The sequence below is a fragment of the Camarhynchus parvulus genome, chromosome 1, assembly GCF_901933205.1.
Source record: "Camarhynchus parvulus chromosome 1, STF_HiC, whole genome shotgun sequence".
Classification (NCBI taxonomy): domain Eukaryota; kingdom Metazoa; phylum Chordata; class Aves; order Passeriformes; family Thraupidae; genus Camarhynchus; species Camarhynchus parvulus.
Window position 1 is genome coordinate 33,785,964 of NC_044571.1, and position 19,107 is coordinate 33,805,070.

The 19,107-nt window shown below is 39.6% G+C and overlaps 1 protein-coding gene across 2 annotated transcripts in view; it reads left to right on the plus strand.

Annotated features, from left to right (window-relative positions):
* The window catches only part of LOC115909393 (cohesin subunit SA-2-like), a 58,088-nt gene that overhangs the window by 3,537 nt on the left and 35,444 nt on the right, over positions 1-19,107 (plus strand). For both annotated transcript variants that reach the window (XM_030958693.1, XM_030958702.1), the window contains exons 3-12: positions 1,227-1,311; positions 1,933-2,079; positions 3,525-3,621; positions 4,651-4,727; positions 8,733-8,804; positions 10,543-10,747; positions 11,824-11,975; positions 13,207-13,280; positions 13,714-13,837; positions 17,847-17,945. In XM_030958693.1, the coding sequence (XP_030814553.1) occupies positions 1,227-1,311; positions 1,933-2,079; positions 3,525-3,621; positions 4,651-4,727; positions 8,733-8,804; positions 10,543-10,747; positions 11,824-11,975; positions 13,207-13,280; positions 13,714-13,837; positions 17,847-17,945 (1,132 nt within the window). The remainder of the gene's footprint in view (positions 1-1,226; positions 1,312-1,932; positions 2,080-3,524; positions 3,622-4,650; positions 4,728-8,732; positions 8,805-10,542; positions 10,748-11,823; positions 11,976-13,206; positions 13,281-13,713; positions 13,838-17,846; positions 17,946-19,107) is intronic.

A 19,107-nucleotide genomic window follows, 5' to 3' on the forward strand; every position in this document is an offset into this window, starting at 1 on the left:
TTATTTTTCCATAGGATTTTTATAGGAATCTTTGGAAGTCTCATTCTACATCAATTCTTGAAATGTCTCAGTAGATCAAAAAAGTAAGCAGAGACATGTTTAAATAAAACTTGTCTGCTCTTACCAACAAAATAATGTTGGGACCTTGGTCCTGCAGTTGATGCTATTCAGTCTCAGAATTTGCTTTGCAAAACAATTGTGGGAAGAAGAATGATTAAAAATGCTTATCTGGCATTGATAAACCTAGGTGGAGTTGAGCTGGCTCTGCATCCATAGAACAGCTAATTCTCCATCTGTGTTAGCCAACACTGGATACTGGAGAGTTGACTGTATCTGATAGTGTAGCACACTGGTTTTTTGTTCGTAAAGTGGTCACTTGTGTTAGGACACTCTCTTGTTGCAGTAGTATCATGAAAATAGAAGTAATTGTACACTCTCATATTTACTTTCTTTCTGTGCCTTCCTGTAGTACAAGTCAACTGGTTTCATGTCCTGGCCACTGTAGTTTAAAGGAGGCCATTGCAGCCAGCTTCCAGTACTGGACCTGCTGCACAAGTGGGATCCAGCTCGTCTACTCAAACATGACCTTTGGCAAAGCACATTGTTAGCATTGGGAATGATGAAAAATGGCATGGTTTCATTGCAGATAAATGTATGGCTTCAGATCTCCCAGAAGGTGCATCTTTCTTTATACAATTGTTCCTCCATGATATTAGCAATGACCTGAAAATGAAGTTTATGTTTCTTTTTTCTTCAGCATGTTTTATAAACAAAGTAAACCAATTTCTTCCTCTGATTTTAAAATGTCGACACATGAAATGTTGCTGCCTTGTTTAGCTTAGGGCACCCACAGAGTGAATTCCTACTTGTGTTACTGGCTCATGGTGCAAAGCTCTTAAGTCAACAAAGGCTGCATTAAGTCAACGTCAGCTTTCTGTTTCATTTACTTACTTTATACTTCCTTGATACCTTTGATAGGTTTGCTGGTTTTCTAATTATCTGCATATCTTACAGGAAAGCAAATAGTCTGAAAAAGGCCCCAAATTTCTGTTGTACTTTTTAAGTTCGCTGTTTGACTTTTAGTGAAAAAATGTCACCACTTCCAAACAACAAATTAAAAACACTAAAATGCATGTATTTGCTTTTATTTTCTTGTGGCTTTGTCCTAAAGTGTGTAGCTCTGACTGCTTGCTGCTAACTCCTTCAATATGTTTGTTACACCTTAGAGAGAATGCTGTCCATGATGAGTCTGTGCCCGAGTCTCCTGCTCAGAATGGCACTTGTGTGAGAAATGGCAACCTGAAAACACCAGTAAGTCAATTTTAAAACTTTTAAAAGTTTTAATTCTTTTAAATTGTGGAGTTTATTTTGTGTCTCATTCAGTTGTTACAAAATTGAGTATTGTGTGCAGCAATCACAGTGCATCTAAAAGTTGGTCACTGGATACAGCTTGACCCTAAAATTCCAATGGCAGCAGAGCCTCAGTGCTGGCTTTTGAATGGTCGGTTCATTTCAGCATTGCTTTTCCTCTCTGTGCTTTGTGTGCAGCTGATGTTAATTTGCAGGTAGTCAGTTTAACCTGTGAGGGAAAGGATGTAGAAGAGCTTCTGTGCTTGCTTTCTATTCTTCAGAAATGACAGCTGCCACTGAAAACTGCCTTCTGGGTAGTGTGCAACTGTACAAAAACTTCTTTCCTGTTGTGTCTTCCTATGCTTATGACTAATTGTTAAGAGTAAAATACAAACTGGTAAATCCTTACTTTCATCCTCTTTTATTATGGTTGTATTTGGTAAGGAATTGTTTGGGTCTGTGGGGCATAAAACTGAGCAGCCTGGGGAAGTGTTTACAGTAAGAGTGAAATAAACTCGTGTCTGTGAATGCCTGTTGTGTGTTGTGTTTTCTCACACACGATGTGTACTTGACTTGTTTCAGAGAGAGAAGCGGAAGGTCCGAGAGCAGTGTGAAAACATCAGGAGGAATTCTCCCGCTAGCAGAAGAGTGAGCCAGCTGCAGAATGGAGAAGTGGTTGAGGCAGTTACCTTGTTTGAAGTGGTTAGCATGGGGAAGCAGGCCATGCAGGTATTCCCAGCACTGAGTTCTGAAAGCACTTGGTGGAGGAAAGATGAATGAACAGTGGTCATTTCCATTACTTGTGGAATATTTAAGTTTTGGCTTAGCTGGGGAAGCAACATGTTCAATTGGAAAACTGCTGTGAGTGTGGCTCTTGGAAAGAACATCTTGCAGCTTCAAGAAATTAGTGAGGAGGTAGCTGTCAGATATTTAAAAATAGGAAGGAAATTGTACCTAAATCAGCCTACAATACCTTAATATACAAAAAGATAATTATTTTTAAAAATGTGGAAAAGATTCATCAATAGCAAATTTGAGTTGTCCAGAATTCTGAAAAATCAGTTTGGTTTTTTTTCCCTTTTTTAAATTTTTCTTTTTTTCCCCTTTTTTCCTTTTTTTCCTCCCTGTGCTTGCCTTGTACTATTAATCTTTTACCTTCATTCCAATGCAGTTTGCCAGCAGCTTGCATAATAGCCAGGTTCCCTGTTCATCTATATAGTTAGCAATTTTCTTCAGTGTGAGGAAGCCCACCTCCCCATATTCTGTGAGCACATGTATATATTATCTTTGTATATGTGTATGAAAATCTGGAGCCCCAAATATTTTTATGTAGAGTTATAGATATGTCTCTGGTGTGTAGTGTTTGTAAGCAAAGACTGTGTGTGTGTGTGCACATGCATGAAAAGTACATTTATATTTTGGATGTGAAATCTTCGTGCTACAGCTGGGGTAACTTCAGTAGAGCTTCCTGAAGAGCTTGGCTTCTGCTCTGCCAACCATCATGGGAAGCTCTTGGAAAGGCAGCAGGGCTTGAGTTCTGTTGCTGCTGGAATGTATTAGACCTGTGTGGAACTACTGGTGGGTTGAAGCCTGGATGGCTTGTCCCAGGAGACCCATGTCACTTACAGGCTGTAGACTGTACTGCCCTAGAAATGAAATCTGGAGTAGTTTTTTGGCTTATGTTAGCATGTGAACTGTTTCAAACCTACTGCACAAATCAAGTCCTAGAGAAAAAGTGAACTTCCAGGGTAAATTGCTGGTAGGATTTAATACTAGTTATTAGATGGTGCAGAGGCTAAATGTGTGTTTGGATTTTTTGTTGTTTGTGTTTATTTCTTTTTTTTAGATTAAATTGTTACCTCAGTGCAGTCAAGAACTCAGGAGGACAACTTTTTTATTTTTCTTTTTATTACATTTATTAAAACGGTGGTAATTTTCCCTGTTAACAGGAATAAAGCATCTGTGAAAAACAACATTGTATAAAGCAGTTTAAGACTTGAAAGAGTCTTTTAGAACTATAGAAATGGAAGAGAATTGCTTGGAGTTTATTCTTAGTTTTGTAATTTAATGGAGATGGAGCAGTGTTAGTTTTTGTCTTTATTGTGGGTATCTTCAGTGGAGTGCAGCAAACTGTGTTCATCTCCTGACTAATAAGCTTCTTTAATCTGTTCTAGTCTGTAGTAGTTGACTGGGTTGAAGCTTATAAACAAGACAGGAATGTGGCTCTTCTGGATCTCATCAACTTCTTCATTCAGTGCTCAGGCTGTCAAGGTAATTTACCTTCTTCACAGTTCCTTCCACTGTCTGTGTGTGAGAGGAGTCTGAAGTGTGCTTTTTGAAATGGAGTTTTTCTCTGTAGTAAATCATGAACTTATGATCTGTACTGTTCGTTAAGACGAACTCCAGATGGGCAGGCAAAATAGAAAAGAATGCTGCTGGTTAAATTCTTTGTGCTAGCAGCATTCCAGCTCTGAGAGTTGTATTTGAACAAGGTTTGCAGGGTCAGGTTTCTGAAGTGGCATGTCACATTGCTTTGGAGAATCCTCACATAGGGACAGTGCTTTTGATGAGTGTTCTAATTAAAATCCAGTGTTTCAGTTGGCATTTGTTTGGTATTTCTTGGTATCTTTTGTTTTGCTAGTATCCTTGTTTGAAAATAAGCAGCTAGCAAATTCAGCTCCCTGCTTTGGTGGCTAGAAAAGCAATCTCTTGCCTCATTGCAGTTGCTTTTACTAGAGAGTTGTGAAGCTGTCTGTTTCATAACAAACACTGAAGCACTGCCTTCTGGGGACAGTCTGCTAGTGAAATGCTTCAGGATGGCAAGTAAGAGATTAAGAAGACTGTCCTATTAGTTTGAAACTTCTGAGTGTATTTAAGCAGCTAGAAATTTAAGCAGCTAGAGTTTTTATACGTCTCTTTTTAAAATTTTTTTCCCCTAGGTCTTTGACTAATATGCCTTCTCTTATGTGAAGTACTTTGGGGTTTTTGACTAGTTTTGACCTGTGGGCAAAATTTTAGTCAATCCTTGAAGTAAATGAATGAACAGAGAAAATAGTCTTTCCAGACAGCACAGAGCAGACTTTTCTAATGGGAATTTCAGTTTTGCTTCATCAGTACTTTTTCCTATAAATTAATTTATGTATCCCTTTCTGTATATGTTGCCTGCACCAGTGTACATACATAAAACAGAATTCCCCTGTCTTCAGTGTTTCTAAATTTAATAAAGTTCTTACTGTGGTTTGGACTTGATTAATATTATAGAGTTGTCAGTAATTCTTTTTAAAACACTACTTTTTTTAGGCATGGTAACAGCAGAGATGTTTCAAAGTTTGTACAAGAAAGATGTCATGCAAAAAATGACAGAGACCTTTGATAAGGTAGGTGCAATTTTGATTTTGCATATCTTTTTTATATAAACAGTAGGCTCTACCTTAATATCCAACCTGGATGGAATTCCTGTTGCTTTCAGAAGCTCTTCATTAATTTGGTAAAATAAACCTGGTTTTTTGCAAGAGAAATTTGTTGTCATAATGACCCATTTTAGCAACAGCAGGAGATGTTTTTTTTTAGTTACTTTTATTTTGAGAGTTTTATTAGGGCTGTCTGACTGCAGCCTTCCTGAATCTTTCTCTTAAGAGTTCTTTTGATAATGACTTTATAGAGGTAGATCTAACCTGGCACTGCAGCAGGTAAATGGCTCCTTTGGTATTTGGTTGATTGGTCCTTTAAAAAATAGTAATATGGATTACTGATGAATTAATTCAAAGATATTTTTAGCTGATATTTTATTTGAATATCTTATATTTGCTTTACTGACAATTATGATTTTAATAACTGTATTACCTCATATGGAAGAAGAAAAGTGTGTTTCAGATTTTTAGATAATTGTGAAAACAGTAGTGAGTATTTAATTTCTTGTGGATTTTTAAGAAAGGTACATGGCTTTACAATGCTGTTTCACTGCTTGACTGCTCCTTGACTAATTATGGCTGCATTAAATTTTCTGCAGTGCTTTCACAGTTGCTTCCATGCTTTTTTTTCCCTTATATTTGTCACTTCTGAGTTGATTTGTCAAGCAGCAGCCATCAGCCTTGTTTTAATTGAGCATCTCTCAAAGACCAGCTGCTATAGAAATTCCCACAGAGAATGAATTTGCCAACATGGTTTTCTTCATTTTAGAAGTGTAGTAGCACTTGGGCTAATTTTTTGACAGAAATGAACCTCTATGTGTCTGGCCATATGAATTAGTAGTCTGGCACTTTTTTGCCAACTAAATTAGCCCTGAATAACACTCATGATAGTGCAGGCACTCTGGCAGATACAAAGATGTGATTACTTTTACCATCAGCCTGGAAATATTACAGCCCTGTAACCTTTTCATCTGTCCTCATGGGCAAAAAGGCAGGTTCTGCAGTTGCCTTAGAAGCTGTATTCTCTATGCTCTGTAAAGAAAGTGAGTTCTCTCTTATCTTTTCCATAAATAAGATGGAATTGTAAGTTAGTGGTTTAAGTTAGTCAAGAAGGAGTGCCATATGGGACTACTGGGATTTCAAAAACATTTTTTGAAAAGTAATGACAGTAATAGTGAAAGTAGTAATGAGAGTGGAAAATATTGCCAGATATTTGCTTAACATCATCTTGCCTTTGAATTTTTATTCTTCGTTTCTGGCTTTCAGAGGATTCATTCATGATGATTTCAGTGAAGGAATGCAACCTTGGCATTGCTGTTCAGTTAATTAATTGCAGCACTATATCCTTGTACCAGTGCTTCCTCCTAGAATTCTTACTAAAGTTAGTGGGAAATGTTAATAGAGTTCAGTATGGCAAGAAAAGAATTCTTAACATCCTCATGGACGTGAGTGAAGTGGTCAGTGAGGTGGACTGAAAACTGGTAGAACAACCAGGCCTGTGGGGGAATGATCAGTGGCAAAAGGTCCAGTTGGAGGCTAGTCACTAGTGCTGAACCCCAGCTTGATACTGGGGCCAGTGCTGTTTTACATATTTAATAATGACCTGGACACCAGGGCAGAGTTTACTCTTGGCAAATTTTCAGATGGTGCAAAATGGGGAGGATTAGCTGCCAAATCAGGTGGTTGTTCTGCTGTTCAGAGGGACCCTCAACAGACTGGAGAGTTTGGCAGAGGGGAACCTCATGAAGTTCTACAACAGGAAGCCCTAGGAACGTGGGAATGAATAACCCTGTGCACCACTACACATTGGGGGCTGATAGACTGGAAAGCAGCTCTTCTGAGTAGGATCTTGGTGTGGGTGAAAAAATGAACACGAGCCAGCAATGCACCCTTGCTGCAAAGTTGACCAACAACCTCCTGGCCTGCCTTAGAGCATTGCTAGGAGGTCATGGGCAATGACCATGACGGGGGGATGGTCTTTCCTCTCTGCTTATACTAGTGAGACTCATCTGGAGTGCTGAGTCAAGTTCTGGACCTTACAGAACAAGAGAGAGATGGGTTTGCTGGAGTGAGGTCAGTGAAGGGCCACAAAGATGATTTATGATCTTTGATATGGGGAGAGGCTAAGGGATTTGAACCTGTTCAGTCTGGAAAGAGGCTGACTCAAAGGAATCTGGCCCATAAAAAACCTGATGTGACAGAAGGACAAGGAGGAAGCACAGCTGCACTCAGTGGTGTGCAGTGAGATGGTGAGTGCGAAGGCAAGCCAATATGGGCAGTGGGTGCAAACTAAAATGGACAAAGTTTTACTTGAACACAAGAAAACTTCTACTCAGAGAATGGTCAAACAGTGAAACAGGTTGCCAAGAGAGGTTGTGGAGTCTCTGAAGATATTATCTGACTGCTCATGGCATCACCTGACATTGAGGGAAAAGACGTGTACTTTGAGGGATCCTTGACAGAATGATGATGGCACCAATTGTAGTTAAAATTAAAGCTTTATTTCTTAACAGTATCTTATTATTAGTGTAGAGCAGAGTTTATGATTAAAATGGCACAGGATTTCTATAAGCAGAATCAATATAATAGCATAATATAGAATGTATAATATAGCTCAGGTCTCACTGTCCAGCAGGAGTTGTGGTCAGAGTTCACCACTTAGACCTTGCAGTACCTTGATTTTGTTGACAGTGCTGTGGGTGCTATGATGCTTCCCTGTTCTCTGACTGGGTCATTGCCACCACCTGCCTGGCTGAATGCCTGGGACCTACAGGCTTGGTAAGGAAGGGAGTGATTGGTCTGGCACCAATCCGTGAACCGTGAGACTGTGAGGGAGGGAAGTTAATCTGTTTGATTTGTCGGCTTGGTTCACAGGACCTTCAGGGCCTGGTAATGAGGGAAAGGGAATGAATATGTGACCTGCTTGGTCACAGAGAAGGGCTGCTTGCCTCTTAAAATTGCATTGGTTATGCTAACCACATTTCCAGGAGCTGAGAGCAGAAGTGCTGGTTGCACACAGCACTGGGCTGCCTGTGCTGACTGACCTTGCTTGAGCAGGTGGGGTTGGATTAAATGATCTCAGAGTCCCTCTCAATTTCTGTAATTCTGTGAAAACTTGTACTGATGTTGGAAGCAGAAAATGGCTTTAATATGGTTATTAAGGCATTTGTCTTTGTGAGCCATGGTATTCCTCAGTGATGAGACAGTCTTGTCTTTACACTGTTTTTTGTTTTTCTTCTATTTTAAGATAATCTGTTTCTTCTGCTTTAGTTCCTGTTTGTGACATTTACTTCTTGTAGTTCTTTGTTCTTATATAGTTTTTCTTTCCCATTTTGTTGCTCAGACATTTAGGAAGGGAGGAGTTAACTTTGGTGCTTAACTGTACAGCTAGATGAGGACAGAAATACTTGTGCTTCATTGAACCTGATAAAGAACTCTAGATTTAATGCCTTTTGTTTTGGAATAATTGCAGAATTGAGAAAACATCTTGAATCAAGTCACACTAGTACTGAAAACATTTTTTTCTAATTTGAAAAGCTCAGAATGTTTTTTTTTAGGGTTTAGATGTTTTACATCTAGGTACCAAAGGTTAAAAAGGGTTATGTACTTAGATTTGCTGAGGAGCCATATCTTAGAATTGATAATGAGGGTTATACCTTGTATATGTTTGCTTCTAAATTTTGTAAACAAGTTGTCTCCTATTAGCAACAAGACAGCTCAGGTTTTATATAAAAAGTGTGTCTTTCTTTTGTCTTTGGTTATTAAAAAAACCCCCAAAAAACCAACAAAACCCAGATGAGAAGGATTTAGGTTTTTTGTAGTATTTTGTCTTGTATGGGCCACCTGTAGCACACACTGGCTGAAGTTCTAATGGCCTTTGAAATATGTTGCATGTTTTGTAACGCTTTTGTCTATGAATTATCTGTGCCATTTCATTAACAAGCTTTCAAAATTTTGTCTCCTGCATTACAGGAAACTGGGTTGCAGTATAAGAAATTCATGGCCTATCCTTGGATCCTGACAGTTACTTGGCCGGTGGACATGGTAGGTCTGTTGTTGTTTTCCACAACTGTAGTATAGGTTTTTCTATGGGGAATTTATCTGAACTCCTTGTTGGCACTTCATTTTGACTTTCTTCTCTTTCTGTAAACTTTGTATGAAAGAAGGAAACATTTCCTGGTTGAGTCAGAACAGGAGTTCACATCACTCTGTTGAGTGATTTGAATAGTTCTCTGGAAGAACCTGTGTTAAGGGGCTAATCTGACTTGGTTTCTGGAAGCAGAGTTATTTCTCTAGTGGTTATGAAAGGAATCTAAGGGAATCCCAAGTTAAGTGCCTAAATTTAGGTGGTGTGCCCTTCATGTTGTGTATACGATTACAGCATGCATGTTACCGTTAAAGAGTATTCCAGTGTGATAAACATGGGCAGTAGAAATGCTCTTAAAAAGTGAGAAGTCTTTATGTATTTTGTGCTGCTTTTCAGATTGAGGAGTAAGGTATGGTGATAAAGTAGGTATTTCCTGAAGCTGTAGAGGGTCTTTCTGCTGTCCATGTCATGATCAAGGAGCGTTAAATGAGGCTTGCTGGTTTTGGTGCTTGCTGCTACTGTTGGCTCTGAACTGACTCTTACAGCCTGGTCAGGAGCATATTCCAAATTCCTGATGTGCTTTGGGTTGCAGCCAGCCCTGTGATCATTCTGTATTGGCATTTCTCATTAAAGAAAGCAACAGCCCCTATGAGTTGGAAACATAGTTACAAGAGAAGAGCATGAAGTGTCCTTTATAAGCACAGGAGGTTATGCTGAGTGTGATGCTGTGTTAGAATGTGACTGAGAAGGTGTTTGCCCACTGGTGAAGGACTAGCTGAGCAGTGGCCAGCCTTCAGGAAGAGGTTTTCCACAGCGAGTGAAGTTTTGGAGTTCCTTGACTCCACTCACACATGGAAACTATGAAGATGCAAATTCATATTCTGAGCCATTCCTGGGATCTGTGAGGTGCACATGAAATAAATGTTTACACTGTCTGAGGCTGCCATTTACAAAGTCTGTCTAGTGTGCTTTCCACTGCTTTGTGTGAGAAGTCATTTCACCTTCGCCCTGTCTGCTTTCCTCCTGGCAGTATCAACCATACTGTGGACACTTAGGTTTTTATTGTAACTTGCTTTTTGCATGATGTCAAAGGTATTGCCCACTTACTATTTCTTTGGGGGTTTTTGGAGATCCACGTGCAGATGGTATAGGTGAATGACTGAGTATTTGGCATTAAGCTTTAGCCTGATAAACTGCTCAAGCTGGCAGTGCTGCTGAGGAGAACAGTCCTGTCCTGTTCACACCATAGTTGTTTGCCTCCACTTTTCACTTACTTCATTTTCTGCCTGGATTTTACCTTACTTTTGCAGGAAGAGAAGGGATAGGAAAGTGAGGAAGCACTGCTACCTGTGAGAAAGTAGAATAAGCCAGGAGTGCTCATGGTTTATGCCAGTGAAAGTTACTTACTCTGCTCTGCCTTCACACACTTTCTCCCTCCTGTCTATTCACAGCCACCTCGCTTACATTGCTTTCAAAACTGAGCTGTTATGACAGTGTAGCTCAAATAAAGCTATTTTGTCTCTCTGCTTGCTTGTATCCTAGTTGCTTGTCCCTACTTTGGAATACTAACCATGAAGAAAGTTACAGGGGCTGAAGTGAAACTGTCAGCAGGACTCTGATGTTCAGTGGGAGAGATGGGAAAGTACAAGCAGAACTAATTAGTGTGTTTTCTCTCAACTTGTCTCTCTTGTGCAGGACAATGAAGACTACCCGCTGATCAGAACAGGGCCCTATTGGAAGAAGTTCAAGGCCAATTTCTGTGAATTCATTGCAGTGCTTGTCCAGCAGTGCCAGTGCAGCATCCTGTATGATAACTACTTGATGGACACCATCATCTCACTGCTTACAGGGTTAGCAGATTCCATGGTCAGAGCATTCAGGCACACAAGCACTTTGGCAGGTAAAATCACTTGCAGAGTTGCTCTAGAGGTGCTGAGTTTTATTGACTTGTGTACTAACAAAACTGCTCTAAATTGAAAAACTGTTTACTGGAGCAGTTCTCTTATGCTCTTAGAGTACCTTCCTCCTAGTGTATGTTATATGAATGTCTGTAATATAAACTGTTTGTTCCCACGTGTATCTGAATTGAATTTGAATGCTTTAGATATGATAGATCTAACATAATTTTTTCTTTATAAAGAAATCTTTAATGCCTGACATGACTGACTTCAGAATTTTGCTGTTCTGAGTATTATATTTTTCAGTTACTGATTTTTCACAGTTTTCTATTTTGTTGTTTTTCTCCCTCCACTAACTAATGTGATGAGGTTGCAGTAGATGCTTCACCTTAAGAAACTTCCTTTGGAGAACTGCTATTCTTGTGGTCTCTGTGCAAGAAAAGAACGTTGCTTATTACACATTTTTGTTTCATGCAGTGTGATGGTACTAAAGCTACTACTTTTTTTCCCATAAAGCCAGTAAATACTCTCTTTGGCATGCAAAGAGCACTTAAAGTATAATTTATTCTAAAGTATGCTGTTTACTTTGGGGGCTCAAAAAACTGACTTGAAATCTGTTCAAACCATCCAGGAATCCTTAAAGGAATGTGAATTTTTGTCCATTCCAGTTGTATATTAGGATTCCCAGCAATTTCTGAGCCAGCCTCACTGTTTTTACAATTTTTTTTCTTTTTGATTACCAACAATCTGCTGTTCCACAATTCTAGATTCTTTTGCAGAAAAGTCAAAGTTACATAAACTTACAAGAGAGTTGCCCAGTAAATTACTTCTCTGACCAGAACCCTGACCAAAAGTTTTAAATCACCAGAAATAGAAGTTAATTTTCCCTTTTTGATCATTGTCTGCCTTTAGAATAAACATTGTATTTTAAGGCAAATTACTATAATCTAGTAGTGTTCATATTTTCTATATAAGCTGGATTTGGCTAACCATATCCTTTTTGTGGTAAAGTGGTGAATATATTTATGCTGCATATCTCTGAGCTAAGCTAATTGTGCTGGGTTTGTTTCTTTTTTAGCAATGAAACTTCTGACAGCAGTTGTGAGTGTCCATCTGAACCTTGATGTCAACAAGCACAATGCTCAAAGATTGTATGAGGTGGAGAAGAAGAGGCTAAGTGGCAAGAGGACCAGTTACAGACTTGATCAGCTAGAGAGAAAAAGGAAAGAGGTTAGGGAAGTGTCTTATATGCGAGATTTGTGAAAGTGTAAAAGGATTACTGGCTGCTTGCTCTTGGGTCCCTGCAGTTCTCTGAGGTTTATATGTTTATCTAATGCATGGTGCAGAGCAGGTGTGACTGGCTGGGTTAAGTGGTACAAACATGACTGAGGTAACAACTGCCCTATGTACTGGTAACCTGCGATGTCTGTCCTACTGGTTGCTTTTCTAAATTGGCATCATTAGCCCTTCATCTTCACACAAATACAGATTTATACACAAATTTAATTGTCTCAGTAGCTCTGGTGTTGTGGGAGTGCAGTTTTGTATATATTTATACAAGTTACAAGCCCAGATTTTAGTGATGAATCAAAAGGGACACAGGTTAAGTGTAATCTCTGTGTAAGTAATTAATGATAAAAACGGATTGAACTTCAGGGATGTCCAGTATCATTTTTGATTTTCAGTTTCTGTTGTTTCTTCCCTGCTCAAAGACAGCTCCTTTTCAGCACTCAGGGGCAGAGCTATAACTGTAAAAAATAACTTTGACTTGAGGGAGAGGGTGACTTGGTGAATGAACATCAGGTATAGTTCCTTGTCTCCTGACCTTAGAATCACTTACCTCTGTTCTGAGACAATACCCTTTTTGTGGGGAGGAGTGTTTGGGTGAGACAGGATATTTTAGTATCATTGTAAGTTTGATCTTATGGCAAGGACAGAGGAAATGGGTGTGTTGGAGGGAAAACCCAAACTTGTCAACCTTCCTGATGCTGTTGGTGAGAGAATATTTTTATTAGTTGACTTGGATTTTCAGAAATTCCTACCTACATTTTCAGGATCCAGTTTTTTAATAGGCTCATTGTGTATTTTGAAAATTTATTTGTCTGCCTTTTTTCCATCTCTGTTCAAGTACATGAAGAGAGAATTTGTATCTGTATGTGAGGATCACTTAATAGTTGTGCTGTATCTTTCTGTGTGATTTCCGATAGATCAAGACTCACTGTATCAAACAAGTAGCTTGTTTCCCAGGGGTAGCAGTTAGTGTCCAATAAATCTTTCCTCAGGATGTAGCCACATAAAGGCCAGTTGCTAGTGCAGATACAGACCCCTCATTTTATGTTGATACTATGTATAAACACCAGCAGTTTGCATCACAGTAGTATTCCAAGGGCTCTGATGAAAATTTTTCATGTGTAGTGGACTGTGGGACCAATATTAACATTCAGTTCTCTTTGTATTTCAGTATGAGCACAAGCTTCTAGAGATACAGAACATGATGAATGCTATTTTCAAGGGGACGTTTCTCACCCGTTACCGGTAAGAGTAAAAATAAAGCTGTGACGTGTATCTGCATTCCCCAGAAACTTCTGCTCAGATTGTACAGATAGGAGAATCAAGTTAAACATCCTGGAGGCACTGATGGTGTCAAGGAAAGTGTAGCAGTTAAATTATTTTTAAGAATCTGGGCCTCCGAAAGGACCTCTCTAGTGTGTTCTTTCAGTTCTTCCTGCTGGCTGTATAGCAGTGCATTTGTGAATGAGAAGATATCCAGAATTGCAAAATAGTTTGTAGGTAAAAGTGGTCTAAGTACTGATTGAAAAATAACTTATAATATTAATATGAAGATACTTGGAATATTTTGAATTATACATGCTTTTGAAATTCCAGAACATAAAAATATTGCAAATAATATAATTGGTTTTAAAATTAATTTTTAATGTATTAACATTACAATTTTATAATTTCATAGTGATGTTATCCCTGAGATCAGAGCAACCTGCATGGAAGAAATTGGCAGCTGGATTAAAGCATACCCAGATGCTTTTTTGAATGATAGCTACTTAAAATATGTTGGATGGATGCTCTACGATAAGGTAAAGTTTAATTATTTTTTTTTTGCCTAGGGCAGTACATTAGTTTTTTCATTTTAAATTTTTTTGAAAGAATTCTATCATTTAAATTCTTGAAAGTAGATGTTTAAGACTGTGGTGGTACAATAAGAATTTACTTTCTTCCCCATTTCAGGTTATATTTTAAAAGCCATTTTAACACTAAATAACACTGAACGTTGTTTCCAGTTCTGTGTGAATCCCTGTATGTGCAGTTATATTTATATGTCACTGAATTGGGAGTTATTTCTGAACTGTAAAATGGCTTATCTCTTTTGAGAGGGTTAGGTGTTGACTGAAATTCTGCTTTTAGGCTTGATGGACATTTAACATTTTGTTTAGATTATTATAAAGAATGAACAAATAAATATTGTCTACTGCTATTCTATTGTAGTAGAATAGTCTTCAATGTTGCATTTCTCCTATAGTGTTAGACAGATACAGAAAATGTTTACAGGGAGTCCTGCTACCCAAAGGGTTTTCGGCTTTTCCTTATAAAAGTAGAGGTGCTTTAAAAACTCCTCCAAATAGCAGCAAAACAAACAAGCAAAAAAACCAAAAGTCAGTAAGTCCAAACCCCAAGCAGTAGAACATGAGGCAGTGGGCAGAAACTGATACCCAGGAAGTTGCACTGGAACATGAGGAAGAACTTCACTGGGTGGATGACTGTTCCCTAGAGATGATTGCCCAGAGAGGTCGTAGGCATCTCAGTGGAGATGTTCAGAACTATCTGGACACAATCCTGTGCTGGGATGACCCTGCTTGAGCAGGGAGGTTGGACCAGATGGGCCAACCAGATGGATCAGGTGCACCATTGTGGTCCCTTCCAACCTGACTGTTCTGTGCTTCTGTGAAAGTACACTTTTTCTCTTGCTTCGAAAAAGCATGAGAGACTTCAGGGGGATAGGAATGTTTATCGGGAGCGGCTAATTAGCGAAATCGACACGCTGTACTTCTGCAGGCCGCCTTTGAAGGCGCCTGTAGCTCCTGTGTGGATGCTGAAACCCCCGGGATTTATTTGTTTGTGTCGGCTGCGGGCCATGTTTGTGCTGTGCGGATCAGGTTGCACTCTGCCACGGGGCCAGCAGGGGGCGCGCGAGGCTCCCGCTTCCCGGCTTGCGCCCTCCGTCTGAAGGTGGCGTTTGGGGTTTTAGGGCGACAAGTCTATCAAGAACTCTCGTTTGTTCCTGCATACATTTTATCTGGTCACAATATCTTTTCATCTGGAGAATTCTCAAAAGAAATTTTTTTTTTTCTTGAAGATGATGTGTCTTCATTTGCAGCGCTCTGCAGTGAAGATTAACAGCTGATGTCTCTAATTAATGCACACAGCTCACCCAGTGCCATTTACTGGAAACTGGAAATAGCTGTTTTTTTCTAAGGCTTTTTTAATCTCAAGGCAATGCAGATGCAAGCAGAGTGAGATAAAGTGGAGTGTCTTCCATATTCTGCATTTGGCTGAGACCTGGTAGTGTGCCACTACTGGTGACTGCAGTCCTGGCTATGCTTTGTGATTTGCAGCCACTGTCAAATTGCCTGATTTCAAAACGAGAGCACCAACAGGGGCAGCAGTGCTTTTTATATACTGTCATGGATTTTTTGGCAGGGCTGGGGAGGGAGAGCAGTTTTAAAAATTGTTTTGCCTTGAATGACAGTTGGGTTGTCTTTGCTATCCAGGAGTAACTCAGAAGTAGACCTTCCCAGTTCGTAATCTGGGAAGTGTTGACCCAGGAGTCCTATCAAAGAATCCAGGTCCCAGCCTGTATTTGTAAGGTTTATTGACTGGCCCCATCTCTGTGATAGTGGTGGAGCTGAAATCTCATAACTGAATGTACTGGAGTACATCAAGCAGTACTGGAGCCTGTGCAGAGCTCTCTGAGGTCACTAGAGCTGCCCACCACTTTACTGATGTTTTCTGTCATCAGGTCAGGATCAAAATGTGTGATGATACAGCTGAGGCACAGTGTATGTGTTCAGAGTATCCTGAAAATGTGCTTACATTATTCTCCACTCTGTCACAGCTTTGCAGGACCAAACAGGCAGGTTTTTTGTTGAGATTAGAATGGTAGTTCTGATGAGGGCAGTAAGTGCCTGGGTGTTTGTGTTTGCTGATGCTGCTGTTGAAAGAACCTGAAGGTAATGAGATATTCTTGATCATTCAACATTACTTCACATCCTTCCAAAACTATGGGGAATGTTGAATTTAAAAAAGGGGAGGTGGTTGAGAAAGAGAAGCAAGGAAAATGCAGCTGAAAACTTAGGAAAAAATAACAGAAGTAGTCATAGAAGTAGTTATATGTTTCTGTTTACTAGAGTTAATTTTCTCAGCACTTAAAGGAACATACATGTGTGGAGTTGTGACTGAGAGCTTTTGGGTAGAAACCTCAGAATGGAGGTGGTACACTTTAATGTGCACTTTAATTGTACATTTTGGGTAGAAACCTCAGAAGGGAGGTGGTACCTTTTAACACTTTAATCTGTTACTCTTTGTCTGCAGACCTACACTTGACTCTGCCTGACTGACAAATGGCATTACCAGGCGTGTGCCAGGGGCTGTATGACCATTCAGCAAACCAGTGCACACTGTTGTCCCTTTCTCCACACACAAATTCAGTCCCTATTCACAAACAGAGTGTTGTGACAGAGAACCAAGGGCAGCTGGAAGTACCAAGAGAACCAAAGAACCAAGTCAGTTTTGCAGTGCCTTGGCTGAGCTGAGTTTGTGCCAGTGTGCAGTGATGGGTGCCACCTTGGACTGTCTGTGAATGAGTTCTGTGGCAGTAGGAAGCAGCAGGTGTGGGCAACAGTCTCTTCCTCAGATACTTTAAAATATAATACAGAATAAGTACTGCTGGTGTGTCATGGGCAGATTACAGAACAGTGTATATTGTTACCTGTTGACCTTTCATTTTATATTTCTAGCAAAAAGCTGTCTTAAACAGAGCTGTTAGTCAAAGCCTGCCACTGGGTATCATCCTTGGCTTTCCATCTAAGCAGGTGAACAGGAACTTGTAGCAATAGATAGCCTGTGTGTAGGTGGTCTCCTTTCTTGGATTTCCATGTTTATTCTTACTACTATTGTTAGCAAGAGGAATTAAGGAAGAAATATCAAGAGATTGATTCAAAGCCTGCAGTTCATCTTAGTGCCCCTGCTGATATGCTTAGCATTATAAATTTACAGAACACATGATTTTTCTATGTTGGATCATCAAAATCACTTTCCTAGTTCCATTTAAAGCTTTGTCCTTTGAATGATGTAACAATATGTGTGAGCTAATTGAAAAGCTGGCTAAGGAAAAGACTTCTTTTTGAGGCAGCAGTACTAACAGTATGAAATAACACCTTGTATGGATAAATATATTTTGCCTAAATCAACTAATTAGGCTGAATTCAAAGCAACCCTTTTCCTTCAATACTTATAATACCATGTTCTAGTGTAAAACAGCAGTAGGAGAAGGCATGGTGCTTAACTCTATAAGAATCCACAGTGCATTTCTAAGTTGTACCTCTTCCTCTGGGAATCTAGAGAAATCCGTAATTTCTTGGGCTCCTTGTCTGTGTTTAACAATTGTCCCAGTTGACAAGAAGCAAAGTCTGATGTATGGGAGAGTGCTGGTTGTACTAAGTAGGCCATCCATACTCCTGTCTTTGTGTCTTTAACAGATGAATAGCACAATCCCTGTATCTTTTGTATTCTATTGCTTTTACTAACTGTGATCTGTGAGAGTTTGACTCTTAGGGAGCCATACACAAACTTTGATGTTACCTTTGAGTTTGGCTCACTGCAGGCTTCCTCTGTGTGTGTGAGAGAGAGATGAGCGTGTGTATACACAAACAAACTGGTACTGATGTCACTGATAAAGAAGATGAGGCAGCATTTGGATAGTCTGCTGTAGGCACCCACAAAGAGCTTTTATTTACATGCTGTAAATGCTGATAGTGATTAACAAAATACATGTATTTTACTGTTAGCCAATTTCTCTTTGTCTTACAGCAAGCTGAAGTGCGGTTGAAGTGTCTTCTGGGGCTGCAGGGAATTTATAGCAGAAAAGAACTTGTTTCCAGGATGGATCTCTTTACTAACAGGTTCAAGGTAAATAAATTACTCTTTGCTGGTTTTTTAAGTTTAGGTTGGGTGTATACACAGGGCCTGATGTTTTGATCAGAGCTGATCTCCCCACTCTCTTGACTGAGAGGAGCTTAGACTCCTGCAGAAGCAGCCTTGTTGATTGAACAGATGAAGGAGTTTTGCAGGGATGTTTCCCTCTGTTTCTGTAAACTCTTCCATTTCACTTTAGTTCACACAAAATGGTGTTAGCATGCACTGTGGTCAGTTATCTCCACCATTTATCCAGATTGGCCCAGGTTTTTTTTAAAAAAAGAGGATCTGTGGCAGATGACAAAGAATTTCCTATGCTAAAGAGCCTCTTTTTGCTGTCCCTGATAATGGGTTAACCTTGTAGATAGTGGACTGGCTGTCCATGTATCACACTGATGTGGGAATGGCTCTCTCTTGATCTACCATGTCAGTATGAATCTTGAAGAAGGATCCCTTATCTCCTTTCTGAACAAATCAGGTGATACACTGTAGTTTTGAGTGCTTATTTTGTGGCTTCACTGACCCTGTGCTCTGCTTTTGTCATATTCCAGTATCCCCACTCATTTAAGAAGTTAGCCCTTTACATTTTTTTAACCCTGGCCTTGCTAAGGATTTTGTCAGCTGCTCTTACCCTAGCAGGGTTGCACCTTCTCAGTATTTGAGTAAGAAAGCTCAAGATGATGTGATTGATATCTCAGTCCATGTGAATCAGGACATGATTCAATGTCAGGACAAATCAATGCCTGCATGTGGTAGCAAACCTGTGGTGTTTTTGTAAAAGGTGCAGGGCTTACCTATTTGTCAAAGCAGTTGCTAATAGTGAAAAATACTTATCACATATCCTCAAAGAACATGAAATGGCTTTAATATTGGTATTTTAGTAATAAATTATTCAGAATTAAACTCAGCTATCTAAGATTGACCCCTGTTTTAAATGATTATGTGGTAGTCCCTTATCTTTCTGACTGCTGTAAGCTCTGTAACCAAATGCAGGATTGGTATTCAATAAAGAGTGATGAAATAGCTCCGGGCTGTTTGTGCTGTGCTCTCCCTGTGTGGAGGATGCAGTCTAAATGGATTATTGCTAGCTCCATCCCCCAGTCAAAAAACCCCCACCCAAAAACAACTCCATCCCCTCTAAACAAAATAAATCCAA